The sequence below is a fragment of the Micromys minutus genome (genome assembly GCF_963924665.1).
Source record: "Micromys minutus genome assembly, chromosome: 4".
NCBI lineage: Eukaryota > Metazoa > Chordata > Mammalia > Rodentia > Muridae > Micromys > Micromys minutus.
In genome coordinates, this window is record NC_137973.1 from 24,228,772 (window position 1) to 24,247,666 (window position 18,895).

Genomic DNA, 18,895 nt, shown 5'->3' on the forward strand with positions numbered 1-18,895 from the left:
GCCCGCCCTGGCTGCTTTTGATCCAGGTGGTCCAGGACTGCCCTGCCCCAGCATGTTGTTTTCACTCACTTCCCCTTGGTGGGGTGTTGGCCTTGCTTACACACATCCCAACTCCGTGTTGGGCTTTGTGCATCCCACCACTACCCCTCTTTTGAACTCAATTAAGTTGCCACATCAAAGAACACACCAAAATACTCTGATCCAATTGGTATGATATAATTTGCCCACCTAGATAAGTCAAATAATCCTGTATAATTCTATTCCTTATAAAATATTCATGATAACCTTTAGCCATATAGAGATTTGCCAGGAGAAACATCTACGTCTTCCTCCATGTTGCTCCTCTTGAATCTCCTGTTTTCTCTTTCTCTCCCGCCTTACCAAAACTTTGTCCCCACTCCACTTTCTACTGTCCAATCATGTATCACCTTGACATCAACCTACATAAGCCACCTACACATTGAGAAATAGACAATATTTAGGAGAAATGTTAAAGAACACCAAAGGTCACAAAGCTATGTTGTTAATTTACTCAAATACATGTTACACGAGTGTTTACAGCTATTTTGTTTATAAGGCAAGGGTGGATCTCAGAAATATTAAACTAAAGGAATACATTTAAAAACAATAAATATTATGTTTTAGTTCTTATGAAATCACAGAGACTAATCTAATCTAAAGTAACAGAATGCATCTCTCTCCCTCTTCCTTTCCTTCTCCCCTTTCTCCTTCCCCTCCCCCTTTCTCTTACACACACACACACACACACACACACACACACACACACCACTGCACAGCCAACTTGGGAGAAGTAAAACACTGGACTCCAAGACTCTGAAACTCCTATAGGAATTCATAGTAAGAAAGTGAACGGCTGAAGTCTGGAACCAGTCAGATGGGGAACTTGGAAACCAGTTCCACACAGTTCTAACCTGTATCTGCCCACCTTACAGGATGGACTAAAGTCCAGACAAGCATGGTTCAGTGGTGAGCAGGACCACCCCTTGACCAGAACTTCATAGATGTGCACATCACCTGCCCTCTACTTAAACTTTGGCTTCATTTTGAATCCTTAAAGATGACTGGGGAGGTCACTGTTTCTCTTATCCCCTTTCAATATGGCCACATTGAATTAAAATATTATTTTTCTGCTTTTTGCTTTATATGGATGTTTTAATGTTTTATGTGACTTACTGAGAGTAAGTGGCCACAGCTGACTAATATTTTCTAAGTAGGAATGTGCCAAAGCTAGCCCCTGTTCCCAGGCCCCTAAGAGACAATGAGATAGAGACTCTCTGGCTGAACCTGGCTTCATAGACTTGGTGAGGAAGGAAAGAGATCCTCCCTCAAAGGAATAAAGAGATAGTTTTCTGGGGCGAATATGAGCAATTGTGGCTCATGAACACAGATTCAGATCCCCCCAAATACCATGTTGCAACAATGTATCAATTTTATCAACGTTTTATAGCAAAGAAAGTCATAAGTAACACACTTTCAAGTACATCAGATAGGTGGGTTATAGCAGAGCTAGGAAGTCTGATAGAGTTGTTAGCTATTTAGTTGGTAAAAACTGGGGGTCTATTTGTACATCCCCAAAGGATTTAAATCATGGTGACAAAAGAGGTTGGTTCAATGTACAGAGGTGATCAATAGATTGTTATTAAGAGGGATTAAGAAGCCCCAAATAATTTGCCCCTGGATTTGGAACATTCCAACCTCTCCAAGTCACTGAAGGTCTAGGCAGTCAATCAGCATTTTCAGGATCGGCTTCTTTCCAGAAATCCTCATTCACAAGGTGCAGACCGTAATCCCAGGATGTATTTCAACCCCAGAGCGCAGACTGTGACCCTAGGGTACAGACAGCAACTCCAGTGTGCAGATTACAATCCCAGGGCGCAAACTCTGACTTCAGGGTGCAAACCGCAATCCCAGGACCTCAGGGTGCAGATTGTGACCCTAGGGTGTATATAGTGACCCCATGTTTAATAACATACATATATACACATACACACACAATGCTGAGCTGATGCAAATAATCTTGAACAATCACTATGACTGTGTTTATATCAGGTTACCTTTGTCAAGCATTACACTGTAAGCTTATTGAAGGGACTCTGGCCAGCTCAGCCTGTCACAACATGGGTTTGGCAGGCTCTGCCCTTCTGTATTTTCTCTGCCTTGCTAAAAGCCATCACATTATATCCCTAAAGCTAGTCCCCGAAGACTTCCCTTATCTGGCCACTTTTCTTCCTTGGGCTGACTACAAGGTCCAGCTATCAAAGTATTAAAGTCTAGCAATCAAAAGACTTCTTTGGCTCACTTAATTAACATGCCCAATTTAAATTAGACATTCATCCTAACAGAGGGGTTCCCCATGTACCTGTATAAACCACCATTTTCCAATGTTTCAGATCTGTCTCCTCTCGATCAAGGGGCAGTCCTTTGTCCCTCCAATATAAACACTCCTGCCCCATCTCCCTCGTCCTCTAGCTCCTGTCTTCATCTCTTATTTCTGGCTCTCTATCCCTTTGGAGCAAATAAGTCTTCTTTGTGCTGTGAACCTGGTCCTGGGAATCCTGAGCCCAAAAGTCTCCTTTCTCTTACAATGAATTTACCCTAGTTTGTGATAATTGTATCGCCATGGACAGAATGTTTTAAGAACCTTCAAATCTATGGAGCAGCTGGAAAGATATTTTAATGTGAAGAAATCAGGCTCTGGAGCAGGACACACAGGTAAAAAGATGTGAAACAATGTTGCAGAAGCCTCTCCGGCCTTACTCCTGGATTCCCCACCTCTATATTACAAGGGGTGGCAGCTTTTGTATTGGTCCTGAAAGCTTAAATTTGGCTGACATCTTCATGTGGCTTTCCCAAGTCATAGTCACAGCTGCCTGTTCAACCATCTGCTGTCCAGAAATTTCTCTGGATATTTGTCAATGCTGGTCTCTTTTTCCTAAAGTTGAGTATGTTCACCACTACTCACTTCTTTTCCCGATTCTTCTCTTTGGACTTTATATCCAAACTTAGACTTTTCAATCTTCTATAACAACTCAGCTGCCACGGATTGCCTGGCTACTCTTTTTTTTTTCTTTTCATAATTTACTTTTTAATTTATATTACATCCCAATCACAACCCCCTCCCTCTTCTCCTCCCAATCCTACCCTTACAAATCCCTCTCCTGTTGCCCCCTTCCCCTTCTCCTTGGAGAAGCCTCCTTGGGTACCATCCCACCCTGAGATATCTAGTCTCAGCAAGACTAAGCATGTCTCCCACTGAGGTCCAGCCAGGCAGTCCAACTAGGGAAGGGGATCCAATAGCAGGCAACAGAGTCAGAGAAGCCCCGCTCCAGTTGTTAGGGGACCCATATAAACACCAAGTGGCACATCTGCTACAAATATGTGGGAAGCCTAGATCCAGCCCCTGCATGCTCTTTGGTTGGTGGTTTAGTCTCATTGAACCCCTATGGACCCAGGTTAGTTGATTTTGTATCTCTCCAGTCCCTTTGTCCTGCCTGGTTATTCTTAATCTTAGAGGATTCAAGATTCAAGAAACGTGAGAAAGAAAATAGTTTATTCCCCTTTAATCTATAATGAGAATCACATACAGGTTTTGGGTGACAGAGAAAGGAAGACACAGATGCTAAAGAAAACAATGGCAGGAGTTGCTTACCACCGGCTGGGGTAAGGGGAGGAAATGAGGATGGTGAGTATTTTTCAGTTCACAGAGGCTCTCTGGTGCATACTCAAATCCTCCATTTTATTTCAAACCTCTCCCGTTTTATTATTTCCTACGACTCTTTAAAAAAGTGGCTCGTGTTCATTTATTGGGACACTGAAATTTTAAACATGAGAAAATATCTATATGAATAGCAGGACCCTATATAAATCAGAATATGCAACAATAGCAGACACAGAACATGGCCTGTGAATGCTCCCACTCCTGAATCAGACACAGAGCCTGCAATAGAAGCTTGTGAAAAAGAAGGTGCATTTGATCAGACACTGAAATAGACAGCCTTACCGGAGATGGCAATGCGTAGTGCGAAATTCGGCAAGACTCAAGTTCAGCGAGACTCATCGAAGCCCAAATCATCTACTGGAACATGAATATTAATGTTTAATTCATAAAGTATTAATCAAAGTTATAAAAAGAAGGCCTGCACCTCATGCTGCACAAAAGCTCCAAGTCATGAAATGCAAACCATAAGAAGGAGCATCTCTCATTTTTTTGGGGGGCCTTCATAGAGAAAGAAATGAACACCGGCCAATGTTGCTTCGTATTTCTATTTCTGTAAACTCGTGTTGAAGGTTAACTTCCGACCCCAACTTCCTCAAACCTCAGAGAAGCCTAAAGCAGTCATCTGGGACACCTCTGTGAGTGGTCTGCTTTTGCTTTTTTTTTTTTCCTTTTCGTGAGAGGCACCTTCAAGTTACCATCCCAGGCCTGGTCCTCATGATACCTTGGCTCTTGCTGCTGATCTATGGTGAGCTGGACAGCTTGGAGTGGGGTCTGGGATCGGGGATCTCGAAAAGGATAGAGAATTCTAGGACTAAGTTTCTGCCTGGTAATGCTTGGGGATTCGGCGGGGATGCTTCTGTGGTCTCTGTCTGTCTCTCTGTCTCTGTCTTTCTCTCTCTCCCTCTCTCTCCCTCCCTCTCCCTCCCTCTCTCTCTCTCTCTCTCTCTCTCTCTCTCTCTCTCTCTCTCTCTCTCTCTCTCTCTCTCTCTCACACACACACACACACAGTGTCAACAACTTGGTCCCTACATTCCTTTTTCTTCTCTGACCTTCACTTCCTTTTATTCACAGGCTAGAACGGCAGTGTTTACCGTCAGCCCCCTCATTCCACCATAGCTACTCTCCGCTTTCTCTGGTGTCATAGGTCAGAATGGCAGGATTACTCATCCATCATTAACTTGGAAGGCTTACTCGTCAGGGACTCGGAGACTGCAGCTCATCCCAACGTGGCGTGGCTGCGGAGGCTCTTTCGACTATCTGTCCCTACTGCACTATCAGATGACAGACAAACTTTAACTGTGTCTAAACCGTGGTGCTTTAAACAAAGGCTCACCTGGCACCTTGTCACAATGTGCCGCGGACATCAAATCGCAGACATTCTTTGTCTACAGCCCTGTGTTCCCACTCATGCATGGGAGACGATGCTTCAGGGTCTCCTCTTTTCAGACTTAATCTTTTTGGGCCCCATTTTATAACTTTGATTAATACTTTATTTTAGAAGTAAAAACAGTAAAAAGAAAATTCTCCGTTTTTCTACTCCCGTGTTTACCAACTACCGCCTGTCTTCTGGCTCTGTAAATAGACCTTGTCTCAAAGATAGGCGTCTCCATTTGCTTATTCAAGACCCTCCTCCACTCAGATGTTCCTCTGTTCCAGCTTGTTCCTACTCAATGGAACTCTCCTACAGGCATGCTTGGAGATTTTTTTTCCCTCCATGACCTCACTGTTTCCCCATCCACTCTGCGCTCAGCTCGCTCTGCGCTCGGTTCGCTCTGTGCTCGGCAACTTCGCTTTGTCCCACTTCCCCAGTTCTTTTTTTTTTTTTAAAAAAAAAACAAAACAAATACACTTCATTTTTAGTTACTCTGAGACTTGCCTTTCTTAATCTCTTGAGACTCCCCCCCATGTCAATCCAAGCAGGGAACATTTCTATCATATCAAAGATTCCTTCAAGCCCCCAATCTTGTCCCGCGAGCTCCTCTCTCCTTCTTAACGCAGGCCAGTGTTCGACTGTTTCCTTTTCTGGTGAGCTCACTTTAATCCACCGTTCGTCCACACTGCTCCTTTCCGAAGTTCTCCCTAACCTCACCCATCACTTCGTGTCACCTCACCCAGGAATCCTAACTAGCTTTGTTGATCTCTGTCTGACATTTCACCACTACATCAGAGTCTTCCCACAAAGCATTTTTCTGACTTAAAAATAGTGCTGATAACCCCCTCCCCCTCCTTCCCTCTCTTCCGTGGTCTCTCCATCTCTTTCCCTCCCTCCCTCATTCCCTCTCATACCCAAGTGTTTCATGGTTACTGCTCTAGACCAAGAGTGCTCTGAGTGTCCAGATGGCCTGGTGCTTTAATACAGCTTATTTTCCTGCTTTGTTTTTCATCTGAACACTGTTCTTTGAAATGATGTTCTATTTTTATCAAAATATTTTAAATTAAAATATAATTATATCGCCTCCCCCTTCCTTGTCCTTCCTCTAGCTCCTCTCAAGTCCCCCGCTCCCTCTCACATTGATAACCTTTTTGATGATGATGATGATGATGATGATGATGATGATGATTCCATACATAAATACGTAACCATAACCTGTGGAGTAAATTGGTCTGGTTTTTGTGTATACAGTTTCAGGGCTATTGAACAACTGATTGGGGAACTCATCCCTGGGAAAGGGTAACCCTCCACACACCCACTGGTCACTGCCTGTAATTATTTGTCTGGGGGTGGGCCACATGAGATTTCCCATTGTGTGTCAGCATGTGTATTGATATTATCATTGCTTGGGTCTTCTTTAGGCAGCCATATTGTTGAGGTGTCACGGGTCCCTGTTACTTCCTGGAAACACAACTTTACAGTAAACCTTCTGGTCCTCTGCCCATCCAATCTTCTTGCCTTCTCTCCTGCAGTGTTTTCTGTGCCAGCCAAGTATTGCAAAGTATTTATCTATGAACAAACACATAAATATGATTCTTCGGCTAGCTCTCTCTCTGATCCCTTGCTATTACCTGAGGAAGTGATTATTCAAATAAGAATTTAACCAAGTAGGCATTTCAAGCTAAGCATAATAAAAAATAATTAATAATTAGGAGAAAATCTTGATCAGGTTTTAAATCTGAGGCACTGGTCTCAACACTCTGAGGACACACACTTGTCTCTACAAACACAGTAAGGCAGGTTCTGTCACTATCCCAATCTCATAGAAAAAGACTCTGGAACAGAGGAAGGACATACTTTCCAGGGCCTCGTGGCCTGTGAGAGGATGAACAATTATCAGTATCTCTCCTAGTGACAAAACCTGCATTTCCCCCAGACATTCTCCTATTTGACTAACAAAGTGGCCAAATCCCTGGGTTCGGAGAGTGTATTTGGAGAAGCCTAATTCTTCCCTGGATCCGAGCCTCCTCTGATGGGAAGAAAGTTGGAAGCCAACTCTTATTTGACTGTTGTTACCCTGGTAGCAAGTCCAGCGATGACACTTCAGGTTTTTGAGAGGACGAAGGAGTAGGACATTGGAACAAACCGACAGGCAGTTGAGAACAGGGTTCTTCCCACATCCAGAACCATCCAGGTTTGAACAGTTGCCAATATAATGATGCTGATCTGTTGTTTCAGTTTGGAGGTTTTTATGGTTATTAGTAAAATGATCACCTTCCAATCTAAACAAATATAATACACTTAGAGTTTTGCTTGTTTATTGGAGCCTTTATGTCATACACACCTGTCATATTCTTTGTCTAGTTTGATACAGAGATCGCTGCTTTCCTTGTCAATCAAGAAATATTCTTCATTTACCTTAAATAGTCACTTTGGGTTATTTGTTCTGTTCTGTTTGTTTGTTTGTTTGTTTTTCAAGAAGGGTTTCTCTGAACTGAGTCCTGGAATTCACTCTGTAGGCTAGGCTGGTCTCAAATTCAGAAATCCTCCTGCCTCAGCATCCCAAGTACTGGGATAAGCCATGTACTACCACCACCCAGCTGAACAGTAACCTTTTTAGACTTTAATAGCAAGAACGTATAGGTTCACCCATTCTGATAGCTCTTAAGATTATCTACAATAATATCTCCACTTAAGCAAAACTGTTACTGTCCATTTACTGTAACTAGATTCATCAGCACTCACCTCTACATTGTTCTTTTAAAATTGTATTTACCAATCCTTCTCCCATTCCCAGGTGCTGCAGGTTTTCTGTTAATAGCATAGCTTTCTCTTTACAACTAGACGAAATGCTGTGTAAAGTAGCAGCTCAACGTTATTTCTCTGTGGTTGAAACACAAGATTTCCCAGCATCTTATGAACAAATCGCCTTTCCCCTTGGGGTGGGGAGTGGGAGAAGAACAGGGCTCCTTATGAAGGACAAAGGTTACTAAAATTACCTTATAATCATAAAAATCACTATGTGTCTTTTCTGGATGATGTAGAATGTGGGAAAAGAAATGAGAAAGAAATTCGGGGAGGGGAAGATGCAGCAGAAGGGGGGGAGGAAGGTGTTGGGGAGGCACAAGGGTAGAGGAGGTCACTATTGGGAAAGCCCTTAGAGAAGTTTAAGTGTGGGAGAAACTCACTGCTCTGGTCTAACCTGTACTGGTTTCTTTTCCAGCTCTACCCTGTGAGCCTGCTGGTGAGTTACGCTCCTCCTCTTCCTCACAGTCTAGGGGTAGCTTGTCCCCCAGATCAGCACATGAGGCACGTGGATGGCTGAGCAGCCATGCCTGTCCTGTCTCGGAAACAAACTTCAGAGACTCTTCTGGGCCCAGGCTGTGGCCTGTGTCTGCCAAGCCTGGGTGAGCTGTGGTGAAGCCACCTCAGCACTGGGAGGGAAATGTGGTCACACAAAGACGAAAGAGATAAAAGAGAGCACCAGAGATTTCTGTTAGAACAGATCTGTTCTCCTTCGGAGCTCCAGGTCTGCTGTGCTCTTCAGCTGGGGACACAGGGCCAATGGCTGAGAAGAAGGCAGAGCCACAGAGCACAGCACTGTAGTCAGTCCCCAGTCACATGCAAAACCAACAGCACTGCTGCCTCCTGCGATTCTTAGCTCCACTCTGTAGGCATAGCTGTGCTCGCTCGCTCGTTCTCTGTCTCTCTATCTCTGTCTCTCTTTGTCTCTGTCTCTGTCTCTCTTTCTCTCTCGTTCTCGCTCTCACTCTCATGAGCACAATCTCTTGTTCTTTCTCTCTGCTTTATGCAAATTTAATTGATTTTCTTGCCACAGGAAATTTTTCACTGTGAAGCTTATGCAAATCTACCATGCACAAACTAATCTCTTGCTCACAAACTATTAACCACAAGGTGAAAGAAGATTGTCTAGGGGCTGGAGAGATGGTTCAGTGGTTAGAGCACTGACTGCTCTCTCAGAGGTCCTGAGATAATTCCCAGCAACCACATGGTGGCTCACAACCAAGTGTAATGGGATCTGATGCCCTCTTGTTGTGTCTGAAGACAGCGACAGTGTACTCATATACATAAAATAAATAAGTCCTTTTAAATTTTTTTTATTTTTTTTAAAAAAGATTGTCTGTTTCACCCAGCAACACAGAATCAAAGATCCCCATGATGGGAGGGAACAGAAGGTTCTGATCTTCTGGGTCCATCACTGGTATCCAAATTTAAGTCATGTCTACGCTGATGCTATATGTGCCTTTTGTTTGTTTTCTCCTGTAGCTCTAAGGTCAGACACTCAATCATAGCCTAAACAGAAATACAACCCCACATCCAGGACAAGGAGATTGTTGCTTTACATGTTTTAGGGAAATCTTTGATGTCTGAGAATGCTCTGAAACAAGCTATAGAAGACAAAGCAGAACTCAGTCAGGAGACAGGGTTGCAGGTGCCTACCACCTTCCTTTGTCTGCTCAGTTTCAAATGTTGGGACGTTATCGGTCCTCTGGGGATCACAAATGTCTACTGTGAAGAAGATGCTAACTGTAGCTGTAACTGGAGTCTAAAGGGATTCTTCAAAGAGCATTCTTGTAGGAGGGGTCTGAGGTTATACTCACTGAACTAGGACTCACCCGGAACCCAGAGGACTCTATATTTTCATCTGGTGAAGAGAATGGTTTCTTTCATAGGGAAACTATTAAAGTCTCCCAAACTGAGAGGTTCTCAGGGCTAAGCCCAAAGAGACCATGGAATTCATGGACTGATGGGACTGTGAGAAGCTGAGGAAGGGGAGCCCAGAAACCCCAGAGCATGCATCCCTATGACTTAAGACATGTGTTAGACTTTCATTTTGTCCCATGCATTCTTCAGAGGTTTGAATAGAAGTTCTGAATCAAAGACCTGGACTGTGTGGGTGATGGGTTCAGGGCATTTCCAGGTAAGTGTGCCCCTATTTCTCCATGAAGAATGCTTGAGACTCAGGGAAGACTGAGACTTGGGGAAGAGGCAACAGAAAACTGAACCCTGACTCCCCAGGTCCCCTGTTGTGCCTTTGAAAGTGATGCTGTGTGTCTGAGATGTCAGGGAAAGGGGAACCTTTGATCAATATGGTATACACACACACACACACACACACACACACACACGGTGGGCTGAGTTTTAGCTCAGTGGTAGAGCATATGCCCAGCATATATAAGGCTCCACTGCTTTAATTCCTGGTATTGCCAAAGTAAAAAAGGAGGAGGAGGAAGAGAAGACAATAACAACAGAAAGAGGAGGAAAGGGAGGGAAGAAGGAAAGGAGAGAGGAAGGGAAGGAAAAAAGGAAGGTGGGAAGGAGAATGGGAAGGAGGGAGAAGGAGAAAGGAGAGAGACAGAGACAGTTTACAAAAACTTCAAGCTCCACCATCCCGTGTGACAGTCTTCAGTATACCTACAGTGGCATAACTTTAGAAATTATACCAGAAATTTAAAACTTAAGACAATGAGATTTAAGCCAAAGGTGAACATTGCCTTCTGGAAGCTGATCCCAACATATAGGGTTAGGATGTGTTCCAGAAGGAACGGGGCAGGTTCACAGCAAAGGGAAACGTGTGCCTACGGAGGAGGTTGTGGGAGATGTTGTAGGTCCTACTAGCTGAGAACACAAAAGATGTCTAATACTTCCCTGGAGTTTCTGTTTATGTCCTATCTCTAGATCCATCTCTTAGCCCTGTGCTGAGTAGAGTTATGTCATCGTAGGGTGGGAGATGACATCACACACTCTACAGTAGAGGCATAATGCATTTCTTACCCTGAGACTATCACCCAAACCCAAGATGATTTCAATTCAACAGAACACCAGCCCCACTTACGCTATAAAAATTACTGACCTTGCCAGCAGCCCTGGCTCTTGGGACTGCCACACCTACTCCTTCTCCCTGAAACACTCCCAGCAGAGTCTTGTGTTCCCACAGGAATTTCTGACCCCGAAGTGAGCTTGAAGACCCAGCCCCCAGGGGGATGGGTGATGGAGGGAGACAAGCTGGTCCTCGTCTGCTCGGTTGATAATGCCAGCAGAGATATAACTTACTTCTGGTACAGAGGGGCCCTGGGTTTAAATCTGGAAACGAAGACCCAGCCTTCACTAACAGCAGAGTTCGAGATCAGTAGAACGAAGCAGAGTGACGCTGGTCAATATTACTGTGCGGCTGACAGCGGCAATGGCCCCGTCCCCAGTGAGCTGGTGAGCATCAGTGTCAGAGGTAAGCAATGCAAACACCACATCTTAGCCAGCAAGCCTCATCTAAGCGCCACACTTTCCCGAGCTGCCTCTGGGGAACTCAGTGGGGTTGAGCCTCTAGAGGACAGGCAGAAAGCATGGGTCTGCTATGCTATCAAGGTACCTTTCTCTAATTGTCCACTGTTGGTTAGTTCCAGTGTCTCGCCCTGTCCTTACATTTGGGGACTCCGGAAGCCAGGCTGTGCTGGGGGACCTGGTGGAGCTTCACTGTAAGGTCCTGAGAGGCTCGCCCCCAGTCTTCTACCAGTTTTATCATGAAAGCATCCTTCTGGGGAACAGTTCTGACAGCTCTGGAAGAGGAGTATCCCTCAACTTCTCCCTGACTGCAGAACATTCTGGAAACTTCTCCTGTGAAGCGAGCAATGGCCAGGGTGCCCAACGAAGTGAAGTGGTGGCTCTCAACATAACAGGTATCTCTTAGGCTTGGGACTCTCAAGGTCAGTGTCTCTTCCCCCACATCCTAGGAGAGCTTCAGGGTTTCAGGCAGGGTTTCTGTACATGATGCTGTCACAGGTGATGTACGTGACGTGTGCAGAGAATGGAGTTTGAATGTCTATCCTCTTTCATACGTGTAAGAAGCAGAAGTTCTCTAGATAAATAAGGACACCCCCCCACACACACACACACTCATGAGGAGCAGCCCTTGAACATAATCTACACCCCAGATGTCTGTTCTCCAAACACAATCCCTTCCTTACCATAGCCTGTGTGCAGGTCTTTTCTTCGTGCCCACTGGGAATGGAATCGGTCACCTCTCCCCAGGACTCGCCGGGTGGCTGCTTGGCTGTCTTGGCCCCATCACCATGGTCCTAATATTTTGCTACTGGCTCAAGAGAAAAATAGGTTAGTAACTGAACATGCCCAGGTTTTGCTTCTATACCCCCTTTTCCTGAAACAGACCACATTTGTGGCACACAGCCTGAGGGGTGAAGTGCCTTGCCTAGCCACCTTGTCTATGGGTCTTCTTATAAACCTGTTAAAGCACCATTTTTAGGAAAGTTACTTATGTCTTCATATTTCACCAGCAGATATCTTTTTACTTCTGCGGTTTAACTTTTACATAAAATGGGACGAATTTTTAAATCTAGTCTGCAAGTAGGGGAGAGGAACATCTGGCTGCTCACCCTGGCCCCGCCCTGGTCCTGATCTCAGTGCAGCAGTTTTACCCAAGGGTGCTGTCAATCACCTTCCTTCTCCCTGAAACAGAATTCACATCCCTACAGGCTTTGACTATTCCTGGATGTTTCCCACTTTTGGGCGAAATATTATTTTCCCTCTCCTGGAGGTCTCACTTGGTAACATAACCATTCTCCATTTTGAATTTTAAGTTATTTACCTTCCCTGTTTATCCCAACCCATAATTTAATATGTAGTTATGTTTAGCCTATTCTACACTGGGCAAGCTAGAGATGTGTCAGTAGGGGACTGTGTGCAGTGATCATTCGAGCATCTGCGAACAGCTTGCCTCGTCCCACCTGTAACTCGCTACGTCAGCATCTAGCTCAGGCTCTGGGAAGGATAAGGTGTATCAGGGTGGTTGCAGAATTAAAGGTAAAGCATTTGACAGGTCCAAAAATCATGTTTCTGGTACTTATGGGCTTTGGGAAGTTGACTTAACTCTTCTGGACCTGAATCACATTGTTACATGAAGACCCCATAAGTGCCCCCTGGGGACATAATGACATCCAAACTGAGCTTCAACAAGACAGAAGGGCAGTGAAAGGGAGCCCCACTGATACATGCTCTCATTTTTCTGCCTTGTAGGAAGACAATCAGAAGATCCACTAAGGTAAGGGCTCTGTCTTCTCCTATGTGCTGGTAATGCCCCAAATCTGCTTCTTAAAAATTATTTTTTGAGAGTGTAATATATGAATTCCTTTCCTCCCTTCAAATACTCCCATATACCCTTCCTGGCTCCTTTCAAATTCATGGCCTCTTTCATCTACACACACACACACACACACACACACACACACACACACACACACACACACCTACACACACACACACACCTACACACACACACACACACCTACACACACACACACACACACACACACACACCTAAACCTAAACACCACCTGCTCAGTCTGTATATCACCTGTATGCTTGTTTGCAGGGCTAATCATTTGGTATCTGGTATTGGATAATGCACTGGTGTCTCTTCTCTGTGGAATATGTCTCTCCCGCTCTCAGCGTTCCTTGGTTGCCTGGGGCTCTTTGTGCACAGACTTTTCCCTGCCCACTTTAATAGGCCTATTTTTGTCATCTTTGCTTAGAAAGTCACGTTGGTGAGACTTTAAGGTGCAGCTTCCAACATGACTGAAGACACGGTCTAACAGCAAACTTCGGATCCCTGACTCTTTCTGTCTTTCCACCCGCTCTTGCACCATGTTTCCTGAGCCTCTGGTGTGGAAACATTTTGTAGATGTATACCCTGGGAATAGACTTCACAACTGTGCATTTTAACTGGTTGTGGCTTTCTGTAGTGGGCTCTGCCTGTTGTAGAGAAGTCTCCTTGATGAGGGAGGGGTATGGACTACACTGACCTGTGGGTGTAAGGACAATATTTAAAATGTAGTCAGAAACCAGGCTGGTTTAGTAAACCGGTGGTGGTGTGGTCTCCTCTAAGACTGATGACATCATCATCTCTGAGTACAAGTAGGCATGACTGCACCCTTGGGGGTCACACCACACTGGTGGCAGCTGTGGTTCATAGGTGTCGTAGCTCACGGGTCTGTTGGTTGCTTCCCGTCTGATGAACTTGCATGAGAACTTCTCAGGAGCTGCTTCCCTGTTTTACTACACCTAAAACTCACTTCCCAGTTTCCTCCGTTGGCAACTTTGAGCATCGATTTGCCGTTTCTCATTTACTAATTACCTTACACCATTTTCCGGGCTCCCTATGGCTTTCTTCCGATGCCTCTGTGGTTTTCTTCCTTTGACGTCTTTGGGACCTGCCACTGGTTTATTAGCTTCATGTACTGGGTGTCTCTGAAGTGTAGGGCTTGCAGTAACAAACACACGGACAACACTGTTGGTGATGTTTGTTCCAAAATCCTTCAGGCTCCAAATTTAGCTTGAGTATCTTCCCTATCAACAATGAATACCTGTTCCACACCCCGGTGGTGTAGCATGTACGTGACCACTTTCTTTTGCTCTTTGCTCAAGTTGCTTACTCTGGTTAATTATCCATTTTTAACTGAGATGAGTCACTGACTCTTTACTTAGTATCCTGCACCGTTCTAAGGGACTAGGAATGAGACTCCCTGATAAGACAGATAAGGACATGGGTCATGACTAGGTAATGGAGAAAGTGAACTTCCAAGATGCTGGCTTCTTCATCACCCTCCCAAGACCAAAGCCTGGTAGCTTAAAACAATGGCCTTCTGAGATTTTTCCTCTTTCCAATGGAGTCTTGATGATGGACTGACTCAGCAAGTTCAAGGTCTTTTTTCTATTAAAGCATGTGTATTTATTTGTATGTGTATAGACATTTTGCCTGTTTTGACTGTGTGTTATGTATGTGCATTGCCTGTGTGATCCCCTAGGACTGGAGTTACATCAAGTTTCCATGTAGGTGTTAGGAACTGAACCCAGGTCCTTTAGACGAATGCTCTTAACTGATGAGCCATCACTCCGGCTTTCAAGTTCAAGATCTTACCAGGACACATTTACATGGCAGGTGTGGGCCAATGAGCATCCAGTCTTTCAACTGACCAGCCCCAAATTGTTGTTTCAATGTTTTAGAAATAACAACAACAACAAAATAGTCCTCAAAGAGAAGTTTGACTTCAGCTTTTTCAGACCGGCCATCCCTCTTGCTTTGGTGACAGTCTTCCTCTGTGTGCCTGATGTACGTGTGTTTCCTCAGATGTACGTGTGTTATCCCTAGCCCTTCTTTCTTTGCTGGTTCGGTCTTCCACCATCTGCCTTGGTCACAATTTCTCCACACCGTCTGCACGCAGGATTATTCCTGCCTTTGAATTCTTTTATTGGCAGAGAAACTGGATACGAGCCAGATGTGTGGGTGATATCAGAGAATGAGTGAGTAAAACATCCAGTTCCTGTGGAACATGCACCACACCACAGAGCCCAGGTCCACCCATGAGTGAGGACTCTGCTTATTATACCTCCCAGATGTTGAGTTTTCTATGGATTGGTATTCTGTACAGGGCCCATTCCTTCACACTTTAAAATCTCAATCGATCACACCTGGGACATCTGGAATGGCATGTGTTTTGTGTTTGCAGGAGCCCTCCGCAGACTGTGCCCCAAGAACCCAGCTACCCCAGCTCCCCGGTGTATGAGAATGGTGAGGCTTCCCAAGGATCCGGGTCAACACAGCACAAGCTGAAGGGGAGGCTGTACTGGGTGGTATCTGCTTGCCGAGGTCAACTCTGCTGGGACCTCGTAGGAGGCAGGTGGGGGGGAGGGGTCAGTGGAAGAACAGGGGGAAAGGACTGTTCCAATCTGTCTCCTTTCTTGTCTCAGTGAACGTTGTTAGCGGCGATGATGTTTATTCTCTGGTGTACCACACCCAGCAGGATCTGGGACCAGCAGCAGGTGAGATTTGGTGAGATTTGGAATGGGATGAAGTTTTCTCTGACTCTTGTCTGTCTCAGAACCAAGAATCAGTAGCTCTGCCCCAAAGCATGGCAGCATTTGTTCTCAGGGCTGACTGTACTTACTTAAAAACTGACCTTTGTTCTGGAAGCTGTGTCTAGTAGAGCCCGGTGCTGTTGTTAGGCTAGCCTAGTACATGGTTCAGTAGTTGCCTGCTTTCAATGGCAACCCAAAGGTGCTGCCTGCCTTCTTTGTGGCCCCACGCTCTCCTTGCAGCGCTTCACGGTAGCTGCAGCTCTTGTCCCATCCTATACGTGGCAAGTCCTGACAAGGAGAGAGGTATTGAAGTGTCTCCAGTGGCAAAAGGGCCGACTTGCCCACTGACCCCAGGCTGTCCGTCCTTCTGTGGATGCTGAGACAGTTGGTCATGTGACAGAAAAGAGGATAGGAAATATACTGGAGGTCAATGTGTAGAAAACAGGCAGGAGAAGAAACAATGTTAGTGAATGGGGGGGGGGTTGTAAAAGGTTAAAGATGAATGGAATATCACAGCTTACTTGTCCCTCCACAGCTCATCACGTGAGGACACACAGGGCAAGTGAGGTAAGCAGTTGTCACTGTCCGCCTGCCTTTCTCTGTTTGCTCAGGAGACCATGCTAATACCTCGCACAGTACAGCTGCTTAGGAAAGGAAACATCGGTACCCTTTATCTGACAGCACAGTAGAGACAGAAAGCATTTAGCTTCCACAACAAAGGATCAATGCACGAGGGAGTTTTGGAAGCTTACAGGTACACACACTTCTCTGAGCGATGTGCTGCTGTGTAGTTCAGTTGTGGTTTATACGTCTTTTTAAAGTTCTATTTATTTGAAAAATCTTTATCCTAAAATACTGCTGAACTGGACAGCCATTCAGCTAGTGATGTATGGTTAGCAATAAAACTACATTAATACTGAACAAAACTGAGGTAATGATGTAGGTTATGAAAACTTCCTAATTTATAACTCCTGAGTAATTCAAGATATCCATGGACAGATATCAACAGTTAAGAACCTCACTGCTCTTATAGAGGACCAGAATTCCGTTCTCAGCACCTACATCGGGCAGCTCACAACCGGCCGTGTCTCTAGTTTCAGGGGATCCAATAGCTTCTTCTGCTCCCCATGGGCACCTACACCTGTGTGCACATACTCACATATAAACACACACACACACACACACACACACACACACACGTACACAATTTTAAAAAAATCTAAAAGACATCCATAATGCTACAGAGGCACTTTCTGAAAACTGTGGGTACTCTGGCTTTGCTCCGTCAAGCAGAACTTAAGTCCTCGGTGGACCCTGACAGCACATTCAGTTTAATCCATTCTGATATTGTCTTTGAACAATCACTGGCTCAGCAGAAACACCTCCGAATCTTCCAGAGTCACAGGCTCTTGACAATGCTGGCAAAAGGCCACAGGCTTCCAAGAGGCTCCTTTTAAGGTGTTGTATGTGCACAAGACAGAATGTAGCCAGGTTGACTGTGAAGAGGCCCAGTGGAAGACTTGTCCTTCTGTCTTCTCTCCTTCGGTCCTTCCAGGCCTCCTCTGGAATCTATTCTAAGCCAAGGATAAACATCACATATGTGGACTATGAAGACCCCGTGTAGAATTCTGTAAACAGCAATGCGGAGTGCTACCAACAAGCCCACGGCTTGATGTGGCCTCTGGGGACACTGGGGACAGGGATAGCTTGCCAGGACACCTTCCCCACACGCTGCCATTCATTAGATGGGTCCTCCAGCTACCCGGTGTGAAGTTGGAGCAAGTCCTGCGGAAACCACCCAGGCTAACCAACTTAAACAGGGAAGCCAGAAGCATTTTCTGGAGGCATCTGGTTGTTGCCCATCGGTGTTGGGGCACGATGAACTTTTACTTACAAGAGAAAAATGGTGTGATGAAAGCAATTGGAGTCTTGCAGCCGAGGAACACTGAGACTTGGAGAGCACAAAGCCAAGATCAATGGCTTTGTGGGTTTTCTGTGGAGAGAGCTATGCTTCTTCCTCTGTGTACACGTCCCAAAATACCCAACAGTGGACTTTTGAGTCACTGTCATCAATTTGGAATTAAAACACAGTTGCATAAAAATGTCCTGTGGCTACATTTAATTTTAGTGATGTGGTTTTTTTTTGTGTGTGTACAGACTAGTCTAAATCCTCTCGGGTTTATAATACAGTCTTTGAAAGGTTCAACAAGTTCTAAGTTTTGAACTTGATGCAACATTTAGACTAAGCTTTATGAATATAGGAAGACAGTGTTTACTCATGAATGTGATTTTGCTTGAAGTATATTTTTTATGTAAATCAGTTACAATCTCACATTTATATATTAAAACAATTTAGAAATAAAGGTAAAAGTCTTTGCTATCAGATACCACAAGTTACGGTATCTGATAAATGGTACCACTGTAAAAACTTAGCCTGTATTTCTCTATGTGTACCAACATGTGTGTACACATATTTCTCTGTGTGCATTTCATTTGTTTGCCAGCACTTACACATGCATATATAATCAAAAGCATAGCTACTCAAGTAGCTGAAATATTTCCAGGTCTAAATGTATATCTACCATACTATTTCAAAGACTGTGCAATACTCGGTTGCGCATTCACATTATAAATACGTGCAGTTTCCTTTTATATAGTAGCAAATATATATAATCTGATATGGATTATTTTAACATTTTTCTTTTATGAGAACACTATGTAGACCAAGTTTTCCTAGAATTTGAGATTGTCCCACTTCAGACTCCCGAGTACTGGGTTTGCAGTTGTCTGCCACCGAACGCTATTCATCTGAACAGTTTTAAATGTGTGGTCCAGGCACATCATCTACACTCACAACATTTTAATACTTTTGACGACTGATGGACATTAAGGTTGTT

At 44.6% G+C, this 18,895-nt stretch overlaps 1 protein-coding gene and 1 pseudogene across 2 annotated transcripts in view; one reads left to right on the top strand and one right to left on the bottom strand.

Annotated features, from left to right (window-relative positions):
• The window catches only part of LOC308419637 (nucleophosmin-like), a 506,796-nt pseudogene that overhangs the window by 2,288 nt on the left and 485,613 nt on the right, over positions 1-18,895 (bottom strand). The window lies entirely within an intron of this gene.
• LOC308419557 (Fc receptor-like protein 1) lies at positions 4,027-17,455 on the top strand (the record flags this gene model as incomplete). The annotated part of the gene is made up of 7 exons (XM_080915326.1): positions 4,027-4,051; positions 11,071-11,358; positions 11,528-11,806; positions 13,161-13,185; positions 15,650-15,711; positions 15,891-15,962; positions 17,292-17,455. The coding sequence occupies 7 exons, from the start codon at positions 4,027-4,029 to the stop codon at positions 17,453-17,455; spliced, it is 915 nt and encodes a 304-aa protein (XP_080771452.1).